The 11913-nt window shown below is 40.1% G+C and overlaps 1 protein-coding gene across 11 annotated transcripts in view; it reads right to left on the reverse strand.

The window, feature by feature from the left end:
• The window catches only part of kcnma1a (potassium large conductance calcium-activated channel, subfamily M, alpha member 1a), a 117097-nt gene that overhangs the window by 25708 nt on the left and 79476 nt on the right, over window positions 1-11913 (reverse strand). For 6 of the 11 annotated variants that reach the window (XM_025060921.1, XM_025060922.1, XM_008321466.3 and 3 more), the window contains 2 exons: window positions 11506-11582; window positions 10993-11001 (listed from right to left, as the gene is read on the reverse strand). In XM_025060921.1, the coding sequence (XP_024916689.1) occupies window positions 10993-11001; window positions 11506-11582 (86 nt within the window). The remainder of the gene's footprint in view (window positions 1-10992; window positions 11002-11505; window positions 11583-11913) is intronic. The other 5 variants (XM_008321465.3, XM_008321464.3, XM_017037279.2 and 2 more) reach the window with 1 other exon arrangement.

Raw genomic sequence — 11913 nt, forward strand, 5'->3', positions numbered from 1 at the left:
CACCCGGCATCGCACACAAACCCCACACAGACGGCAACTGTCCTTTCTCCCTCCTGACACGCTAATCATAAACACAGCGCTACCGTCCGGCAGCATGCGAGGCCGATCAGGTTAGATTTGAACTGCATGATGAAGCAGGAGAAGAAATAAAAAAAAAATGTTATCATTTTCTATGTGTGCTGCGCTGGTCTGCCTTAATGTTTTAGTGCATGTGTGATGAAACTGCATGATTGGTCGGAGCCATGCACTGTTACGTCATCACAGCTAAACATGAGTTTCTGCAATGACTGTTAAGGTCCATTTGACTGGATAAAGCAGCCAATAGTTGAAAACAATCATATGAAATAACAGCATTGCACCAGCATTTGGAACGAATGCATGTGAAATCGATCCAGTTTAAAATGAATAACATTTGAAAAACTCAGAAATATCCTGCACTGGTGGAAAATGCATGATTTCTTTTTTTTTTTTACCAGAGAATTACCTAAGTTGCAATCAGCTTTGAACCGAACACCAGCCTCTTTTTGACTCCCACTGTTCCCTGGTGTTGTAGCGCCATCTGCTGCTGAGCGCAGCACAATGCAAACAAAAAAAAAGAGTACGTTCATGGAGGGAACAACATAGTACTGAGTAAAAAACACAGCGTTTGTCATCAATTACTACTTATTACTAAGGAAATACAAGGAAATTAGAGTGAGGTCAATATGAGAACCACAGGTCAAAGGTCAGGAAGGAGGATTAGATGTGTAGAAAAAGGACCATGGTTTCATTGGTCAGTTCACATCTTCACCATTATTATCAGTTGTTTGTTTTTCTTGCTTCATTTCCTCTGGTTTTAACCACAACAAGACAAGACAGGATTATATTTATGTTCTTTATGTTAAATAATAAGAATAAAATGTTTTTTAAAAAAAGTCCTTGACCAAAAAAGGAAATCGGGATCTATGCTAACATTTTTATCAATATTAGCGTTAGCCTCCTGAACCTCAGTCATGCCACTGACTATCCTTCTCTCAGGGTTACTGCTGCTTCGCTCTTGCATTTCCCCTAGTCAGTGTCAGTGACCTTTCACCTCTCACTTGACCTTCTGAGTGGTGGGTTGCGACCAGAGAATTATAAAATAGGTTTTCATACATTCTGAGTGAAACACTTCCTGTACTTCCTGGCACATACTTAAAAAAAAAAACACTTCACTGTCTTGTATTTGCCGTGTTGATGTTAAAACCAGAGGAAGAAAAAAACCAACAAAGATCTGATAATGATAGAATGTATTGTAATGTAACTTTTTGAAACAACGGTCACATTGTTGTGAAACACCAACGACACTATGATGTGTTCTTGTACAAATCTGATCTAACTTCCAAACTTTTGGCCTGTAGTGTATATTTAGATCAACATGCCTCTGAGACAGGAGACAACACTGAGGCTGAAGCTAGGCAGCGTCTTTTTTTTTTTTCTTTTCTATGATTTTATGACACTGCAGCGTGGGCAGACAAGGGCAGGGCGACACGCTGAAAACACAGAAGCTTTAGCAGAATGGAGAAGGACAGAGAAAGACACTTACGTGGTTTGACAAATCCATTATACTTATATTTGGCTGAGGAGAATGAAAAGACAAGTGACAGGTCACACAGAAGGAGGGAGGAAAGAGACACATCAGGAAACATCGATGAAAAACAAAAGAGCAGAGGACGGGAAGGAAGTCAAAACAAAACACATCGACGACAGAAAGATGTGAGGACGGAAACCAAAAATAAACAACTGTTTCATTAAAACACACGGACGTGATTAAAGAACAGCAGGAACAAAAACAGAGGAAACATGGACAGGTGGAATGACACGATCTGTCCTCTCTCAGTGAGAGACGTTCTGTTTTTAGGAGAGTGGAGTGAACCTGACACAGGATGTGACGGAGCAGTCAGAACAGAACAGCAGCCGCAGGTCACTGTCACCACACACTCTACACACACACACACACACACACACACATATATATATTTGATGGATTTCTATCAAAGCTATAGTATATATATATATATTTGATGGATTTCTATAAAAGCTATAAGAACAGTGAACAATCACAACACTGCAGCTCAGACAGAAAAACAGGTAAAAGTTAGCCAATAGTATCATTAGATTTAACAGACTTAACAGCCAAATGTATCAATACATTATATGTATATAAAAACCACTGTGTCTCTGTTAAAGGTTAGTCACAACTAACAGTACATTAGACATAGAGATATAGCATTGTTCAGTTCAACATTAGCCAAACTTAAGTCAAACTCTAAGTTTCTTAATCCAGAAAATGATCATAAATAAGTTAAGTAAATTATGCTAAATAACGTAGGGAAGAGGGAAGAAAGAATTAAATAAAATAGCAGCGGTAGTTAAAGAGTAGCTAACAGATGACCTGGCATCGCTAGAACTCAGTCCTAACGTTAAAATGTCGAGTGAAAAAACTGGAAATAAAAGTTTCCAGAGAAACTGCTGAGGGTCAGGTAAAAATATTTGATTTAATATTGGTTCACAGAGTCAAAAAAAGACTAAAGGTTAGCTTGTAATTTACCTCCAGTTTAAACCCAAACTTAGAACAAAATGTAAAACATACGAGATAAATGACTGTGAAAGCCCTGGCAGATTATAAAGCTTCCTTTCTTGCCTAACAGATTTTATCTTCTTCTCTGAGAGCACGTTTTATCTCTTCCATCAAACCGTTCACTTAACCCCTTCTGTGGCCACAAATTAAACACACTCTCCATCAAACTGTTGAATCATTAATTCCCATAAAGCAAAACCAAGGTTTATGTTCGAGTCCCTGTAAAGGAGGAGAATTTATTTTACCCAGTCGTATTAAAATGATCACAGCGCGCGTGTGTGTGTGTGAGCGTATGTGTTAAATTAAGGAGCCCTAACATCCAAGAAATCAATTATCCCAATTCCAGCCCTGGACAAATCTGGCTCAGATGTGCGAGAGCATGAAGTCATCAAGGATAAAGACGTTTTATCCTCTCAGTGAAGTGGAAAAAACAGGGGAGATGAGCAGAGGAAATCCAACGATCCCTGACTGAGGCGGCCTGATGCACTTATTCCACCAAACTCACTTTGTTCAGACAAAGTCGAGACTTAAAATGAAACGAGGAGGAAAGAAACGTAAGACGAAGGAGGCTTTCTCTGAGATCCTGTGGGGGGCTGAGGGAGAAGTGAGATCAGTAACCATGTAATGGCTAGTAATTGGTATCGGGGGGGATATCAGCGCAGGCTGAACTGCAGCCGGCACAGCCAAAGTCATCATGGCTGGTTTGACACTAATCTTGGCTGAGTGGGCAGACCACGGGAGAATGCTGAGAAGGAAATCAGATCTGTGTTTCTGCAGCCGCGAGCTTTGATAGCTGGGCCTGCCGCTGCCATGTCTAATTGACGGACAATTTTTGTCTTTGGTATCAGCTGGAAAAAAGAAAATGTAAGGAAGGAAGCGGGGGTCTTCCAGGACCCACCGTCCTCTAAGAGTCTCTTTATCAGGACAGAATCATGGATCACCTTCAGTTTTTGGTCTCCTGTCCTTTTCATTTATCTATGTGTTGTCTGCTCTCGTGTTTTCTGTTCTCCCACTGCTTTCCTTTCTTTCTACTGGTTTTTTTTTCCAAATCAGAATTTTCCCAGTGAAAATGTAGTACCGTGTTATTTTACTGACCAACAATTTTCCTGGGGTCAAAAAGTGTTGACCTTTGTTGCATTTTATTTTATCAGTTTATTTTCAGAAATAAACAAAAAATACAAACCTAACATTAGCCAAAATTATTTTAACCTATAAAAGTGAATATATTTATAAACCTCACAGATGAGGAGTTTACACCTCACTGAGTCACTGTTTCTGTTTCAGACAATTCAATCATCACTGTGTTACACAGATGTTAAAGCTCTGCTCACTTTCTTTTTATGGATGAAACATATATATTTTATTTAGTACTTTGATAATAATATTATTTGTGCTGCTTTTTCACATATTGCCGCTTTGTTTTTGGATTTTAAAACGACCATCTGTTAATAAGAAAAACCTAAGTTACTGTAACTTTTTTCCTGTTTTTCCTGGTGTCTTCACTATGGTTTGAGCCGAGCTCACACACAAACACCGCACGTCAAGCTAAGACTCACAGAGCTGTGCCAACTGTACATATTACACTGCCTTCCAGTTGCATATGTGTTGAAGCTCCACCTAAAGAAGTACGGCTGTTCATCATTTCTTTTTCCCAATTTGTCTTAGAACTTCTCGACTCGCCCTCATATACACACAGGCAGGTATGGATGATAGTCAGACAGAGGCAGGGAGGCAGACACACAGAAACACTGCCAAGTGACGCACACTCTCTACCACATCAGGCTGCCTGAGTTTCCGGCCTTTGTCAGTAACTGTGTTCAAGTGACTTTTCCAAACTTTCTTCAGACAAACTGATGACAGTGTTCTAGACCCAGACGGAGAAAACTGCACATGGATTTGATAAGGTCAGTAGTTAACAAGGTGGCTGAGAGCTGAGCTCAGATAACTGTGGTTATATGTATGTAGACAACAGGAGTTAGGACGGGATGTGATGGGTCGGACGCTGAGGTCAGTCATCCAGGTCATGGTTTATAAAAGTGTCAGGTCAGAGAGAACTGGAGCTGCAGAGGTGTTGAAACATGAGGTCATCAAATTAAATCAAACTGTTACTGGACTAAAAATGTTGGTTAAAGAGTTGGATGTTCTTTAAGGTAAGTAAGGTTAGGTTAGGGATCACTAGTTCATTTTGTGGGTAGGTAACTAGGTGGTGGTTGAGTCTGGTCAAAAGAGATTCACTAGTTAGACACGGGTCAGTGACCCTGGGTCAGTCCAGACAGATGGACAGGTGTTGGGATGTATGAATGGTTTGGGTTAGTAGTTACAGTAGTTATTAGTGCTGGTTTAGATGGTGGACATTAAACATACAGTAGATGGTCATAGTGGTAGAGAGATAACCTGGAGCATTAGTTCCTAAACTTTGTTTTCAGCGCCCCCTTTGGCAGTTTAGACCGTTGTCGTCCGACACCTTTGCTCAGTTTTTAGATTCAACTTAATGTTTGTCTCAGAAGTTTCCTTCCTAACAATTTGTGAAATGTGTCAAATATATTAAATTAACGCTGTCTATAGGCATTGATTAAAGGAGTAAAAATGTATAGAAAAATCATTAATTAAATAAAAAAAACAGAAACTTAAAATAATAACAATAGCATCACCAGACAACTTATTAAACACAGCTTTAAAATCTCTCAAACAAACAGACTTCACGGTGATTTAGGCCAAACTCTTACCTGCGAGGCACAAATACACACACACGGGTTATTTACACACAACTGCGCTGCGACTGCAACATGCGGTTTAGAGCCACATGTGTAACAACGTACAATACGGCAGCACCACACAGCCACACCACCGTCAGAACCACCGGCACCATAACTAGCATCAGCTACGACCAACAGCACCACCTGCCCACCGCAGAGACATTACACTTATAAAAGGACTGACGGCACCAAATCAAAATAGATCAAATTAAATGACTATGAAAACAAACGTACAAACCACACGTGAACAAAAACGATAACAGACAGATACATTTGAGCACCAGAAACATAGATGGGTGTTTACCTGGTTAGATGGCTAAACAGATAGTTACTGAGCTGGGTAGAACTGGCTAAATAGCTGAATAAAAATCAAAATAGCTGCAACGCTAAACAATTCCATGTATTTAGCTACAGAATTGCCAGATGTAGCGGTAGCTGGATAGTTAGCTAGATACATTGCTAGATAGTTGTGTAAATAGCTGAACAGATAGGTAGCCAGTTAGCTACACAGCTGGATAGTTAGCTTGGTAGCTGGATTAATGGCTAGATAACTAAACAGCTAGCTAAACAGATACAGTAGATGGTCGATAGATATCACAGCACAAGGACGAGAGAACGCACAGACACCGTTTTAGGCACGTTAGCACAAACACACATATACTCACAGGCGCACACACACACAGACACGTAACAGCATGTGTTGGGCGGAGTCACTTACAGGCACGTAAAGTGGTTGCGCAATCATGAACAGAGACAGAGGACAGTGGGTAGGCCCTCTGCAGGGTGTCCATGTTACTACGTACACTGCCTGACATGCATGAGCAGTCTCGCTCTGAACGGCCGCAATCAAAACAACATGCCAGTTTCATTCGTTTGTAGACGGACATCTTGGCTACAGTCATGTTTTGGGGATGAGAGGAGAGGAAAATCAGCAGGTTAATGGCAAGAGGAGCAAATCTTTATCCAGGGGAAGTGGGAAGGCAACGTCATCAGAGTGTTAGCCTCAGAATCACATCCCACAGACTCAAACTCCAAAAGTTCATTTTAAATTCATACCATAAAAAAATACTCTGACAAAGAACGTATGGCAGCGTCACAGACAACTTCAAGACAAAATCAGAGGGATTGAAATGTGAATCGTACGAAGTGACACTAAACGTTAGCCAAACAACTAAATATATTCAATAGTGAAGTAAATGATAAAAAGATGGTACAATAGCTATAAACTAAGTAACTAACTGAAACTACAGGTTGGGCTCAAAATGTCATCAGCCAAACAGAGGTAATGATTAAAGCTACTGACTAACAATCAGCAGAATATATATTTATTAATGTATGCATGTACAACCAGTATATTTGACCTTAAAGAGCCAATTAACACAAGGAAAGTTAGGAGAATTAAACTGCCTTCAGGCTAAAGTGTAACATTTATTATTATTTATTACAGAGCAGAGCTTCAACCACTGGACTTCTCTCTTTCACTGTCTATTATTACAGTAGAAGTTGGTTGTGACCCCACATACGATCTTTGTTGATTTTTGCTCCTTATTGTTTTTGGAGTTCAAGCTGTGAGCTAAGGCTGCAATAAGTCAAAGGCAAAACTCAAACAGTGGGAGATAAAGGAGAGGGAAAGGGGAGAGAGAAAGGGGGAGGGAGAGGGAGGGCATTCAGGGACAAAAAGGCATGAGCAATGTCTTAAGCAGCAAACCTCACACAATGTTGGGTACAGTTCATACGTACCTGTGTCACATCATGCAGCTGTAGCGTTTCTGTCCAAGGCACTATTCAACTGACTAGACTGTGGCAGAGTTCATGCTGAACCCAGAACTGTTTTTTATTCCACTGCTGCAGTTCCCGGAGGAGGCTCCACTTGAAAGTGCATGTGTGTGTGTGAAACGTTAAAGGTTTGTTTTAAAGTAACTTTAAAAAAGTCGTGTCAGACAAATGTTTTATAACAGAACGTTGTGACACGGAGAAGTCAAACAGGTTCTCTTTGTACCAGAGTCCATAGAGAAAGTCTACAATTCTATGTCCTTTTCTTGCCAAGCCTCTCAAAAGTTTCCGATCGAGTGTTTCCTCCAGTGAGAAGTTCAAATTTCTTCAAACTCTGTGTTTGAAGCCCTTCATTTGAACCAACCCATGGGTCACAAATGTGACTGAGAGTGAACCTGCTGACCAGCAGTCTTTTGTCTCTGAGAGGAAAAAAAAAGCTGATTTTCTCTATGGAGTTTGGTCCTGGGTGAGAGAAAATTGATTTTCTCTATGGAGTTTGGTCCTGGCTGAGAGAAAATGTACAAAGTGACATAAAAACATCAGTTCATTTTATTTCTAGTCAATAAAAGTCAACCTCAGTGTTTATGGGAAATCTATTTTGTCAGTCGACTCTGTGATTACTGCTTGTTATGGACTCTGAAACACAGAGTGGACCTGGATGAACTTCCTAATGTGTGGAAGTGCTTACTGTAACTACTACTCAGCCTGAGGCCAAAACACTGTGAAGCATTTACTTCATTTCCCTGAGTGTGTGTGTGTGTGTGTGTGTCTGTGTGTGAATGTCATGTGTGGAGCCTGAAACCCTCGCAGGAAGCAGCAGTGAAAGTTCCCAGAGCAGCGGTTCTACATCACTGGGACTCTGGGCAGAAACCAGTCCCCGGCTTCTCATTCTCTTCTTGTGGAGGTGAAAACCAGACATCCAGACTTCACTCTGGATGTCTGGCACCGTCACAGAGACACTCTCAGCATCTTTGACTCACTGCAGTCGCACGGGGACCAAAAATAAGGTCGTAAATGAAGTCATGCAGCTTCACTTCAGCCCGCGGCTGAAGGAGAGGAGAGAATGGGAAGCAGACGGGATTCAAAACCTGGGAGATAAAGGTTTCAGGGACTGTTCCTGTAGCATGCACTTTATCGGAGCGTTATTATGAGCGTGCAGAGAGTGACCTCTTGGTCTCGGCAGTGACACAGTGGGGGGAGACAGAAATAACTGTTCTCAGTCGTGAACAGTTCTCTGGGCGGGGGAACGGACACAGCGGTGCAGAAAGTCTTTTTTAGTTCATGCTGACTTTTTGCAACTGGTGAGGTTTTTTTTGGGTTTTTTTTTTGCATGACAAGTATTTCGGAGCACAGTGTGTTTGTGTCGCACAGGCATCACAGGTAGACGCACACAATAAGTTTTGTGTCGCACAGGCATCACAGGTAGATGCACACAATAAGTCACGTACACAGTGACACACGTACACAGACGCACACCGAGAGACACACACACGTACACACTGACACAGCGTCTTTGACCTCTGACCCCACATGTGGCCAGATCAGGGCCTGTGATAAAGATTATAAGGGACATCATTTCAGGGCATTCGTGATCAGAGATTCAACACTGCGTCCGCCCTGATCAGCTGTCTGTGTCCGTGAGACTGAATTAATAATCACTGATTCTATGACATCATCATCATCATCACATTCAAACAGAAGCTATGAGGGCACCACGTTGAATCAGGAAGAATGCTCCCTTCTGATTTCTCCCCACGTGACGTTTTCACATTAAAAAAAAACTGCAAGAAAAAAATGTGACCGTTCATTTTTAAAAAAATAATAATTTTCAACTCAATTCAATATACATGAAATATGATATAATTAAGCATTAAAATAATTTAGAGCCAACCAGCATTTACATCCAGTCATGGTGACACCATTCATTTACCTTCTCCACAGTCATTTTCAAGCACCTTTTTAGCTCCACCCTTTTTGTGTCCTGTCTATTTTACAGCTCATGTTCAGGTATTTTTAAGTCAAGTTTTTCAGCTGTTTTTAAATATTTTTGGCAATGTTTCAACTTGTATTTGTTCTTACATTGTATAATAGTTTTGGTATATTTGTTATATAGTTCAGGTCTAGATATAATTTGGTTCAGGTTTACTTTTTATGCTCAATACATGGTTCTTTTTTTGCTGTCTTTTAGCTAACATTTGGCTTTTCTTTTTTTTTTTGCTAAGCGACATCACTTTTGCGTTGCTAATTCGATTATTCAAAAGATTTAATTCAAAGAAAGATTTAACGACCACATGTAAGTGCTGGCCTGACGACAGTGGAGTCGAATCAAAGTTTAAAACTGAACTGAATTCAAACCGTCACATTTGATCCTTGCATTTTTGCTGAAGTGTTTTTTGTTAAATGGGGATCGGGTTTCCTCTACGGACATCATCACTTTCAAAACATGAACATACACATATACTGTATATAGATATATACCGGACAGGACGCTGGAAAAACACCACCATCTAGTGGTAATCTAGCGCTAAAACACGTATAAGTCAGACGTTAGTAGACTGTCCGTCCACCCAGTGCAGTGAGTGTTAACACAGAAAACATCGTGGCCAAAGAGAGTTCACATTTGAAAATGAAGGTCTGTTTGGTGATGGGGAATTTCTGAAAGCCCAGCCACGGAAAATAGGCTGAGATCACAGAGAGTTAGGAAAAAGAGGGAAGAAGGAGAGAGAGAAAGGGAGGCCAGATTGTTTTGATTGTGTTTTGGAAAAAAAAATCTAAGCTGGTTTAAAGATTTGAAGAATTTCTCCCCCACAAGGACATTTTCTGCTTTCTGACAAAACCTCCTCTGACAGAAAGCAGAGCGAATTCAAGCTCTGACTGGTTTTTGTTGGTTTTGTCTCCTCTGTGTGTGTGTGTGTGTGTGTGCGTGTCACATTTTAATGTCATTATTAACTTTATTGAGTTCTCTGGATTCTCTCTCTCTCTGGAGCCGTGACACCACAAGGAGGTCAACCACAGATCCTCAGAAGTTTGACCTCGCAAATGTCAAAAGTACCAGTTTGTCAGTCATGAGTCATTAAATATGGGTTTCCACTGCACAGTACCAGGAACTACAAGTGTCTGCAGCCACTGTCCAAAAGTACCAGGTTTCCATAGACCAGGGTTCTGTAACCTCTTTAGTCTCCCTGAACGTTTTTAGATCTTACCTAGGGTACATGTCATCAGCATGATGTCATCAAATTTTTTTTTACCTAGGGTACATGTCATCAGCATGATATAATAAAAAAAAAAATTTCTGATAAAGTTTTTCATTAAACGTTCTGAAACTTACTTAAATTTGCCCCTGGTGGTGGATCACAGTAATTAAATTACTTGTCATTTTACAACAACTAAAACTTAGGCCACGGATGGTGGCGTAATGTGCTTTCTTGGGATTTTTAAATAAAATTATAACAACCAAGTTGGAATGTTTTCTTTATCGTAAAAATGACTACTGTAGTTTGATTTATTTAGATTATAAAAATATTGTGCTGGGTATTAAAAGCCACAGCCATATAGTTCCTAGAAAATGGTTCCTGGTACTTTGTTGTGGAAACTTGTCAGCGCTGAAGCAGATTGGTCCGAGGAGGAAAGAGAAAAAAAACTCTATGGGACAACTCATGATGGAAGAAATTGAACTTGATCCAGTTTAAGTGTAGAAATGAGAGGAAGCAGCAGCTGCACTGTGACATGCAACAGAGATAAAAGTGTGACAGTGTTAACTGAGGGGGACGGGGGAGGGGGGGGACACTGGCACTGCACTTGGGAATAATGAAAACTTTTTGGTTTGGTTTGTTGGGTTTATGTTGGTTTGTTTTTTTTACTCACAATAAATCACTACCAAAGAGAAGAGTAAAATAAAGAGGAAAGTTCCAGCGGCAGCAGAGAGGAAGGAAATACATCAGAGACATGTCACAGGTTATCAAGAAACACAAGGACCTGCTGAAAACAAACCACTCTGACCATTTCAAATCTGGTTGGTAATAACAACCAATATATATAATATAACACTATAATATATATAATAATAGAATGGAATAGATATATATACAACATACATCACCGTAATACAAGTCAATCTCTACTGTGTTCATTTAATCATTTAATCTCAACTAACTGAAAAACTTTACAGCAAATATAACAATCTTATTATGAAGATAATGAAAACATACGTCTGTTTATATATATAAAAAGAGTGGTGACTTTAACATGGTGAAGGTGTTGAACCACCGGACCGAACCACGGTAGATCACAGACACAGACACGGTCCACTGTTAGAACATGGTTCCAGAATAATAACTGTCAGTCTCAGAGCTCGGGTCACTTCGTATTTATACTCACGTCGTTTGCAGCCGCACTTTTTGATCCTCTTAGGGTCTGTGATGTCATCGTGACAAGCTTTGCAGTAGTAAAAAGCTCTAAAAATGACGAGAAAAACGTCGAGAAACGTTCACATCCTTTCAAACACATCACAACAAGGCATATTCTAGAACAGTTTGTTCATCACGTGACGTGTGACGTAGCTACAACAGGTTAATCTGCTGAGAAATTAAACGGCTGTGATTGTGAATAATAAAAGTTATTGAAGGTACGATAAGGAAAATGTGTTTATCTAGTGTAAAATTGGTCAAACAGTAGGAGAACGTGTCAATAGTACTTGTTTATAAAAATGAAACGTTGTTAAAGAGACCGGCGTAAATTCGAGTCTAATTTAATGCTACATTAACGTTTTTTATGCTAGCGTTTGTT

The sequence above is a fragment of the Cynoglossus semilaevis genome, chromosome 12 (genome assembly GCF_000523025.1).
Source record: "Cynoglossus semilaevis isolate Cse_v1.0 chromosome 12, Cse_v1.0, whole genome shotgun sequence".
Lineage (NCBI taxonomy): Eukaryota > Metazoa > Chordata > Actinopteri > Pleuronectiformes > Cynoglossidae > Cynoglossus > Cynoglossus semilaevis.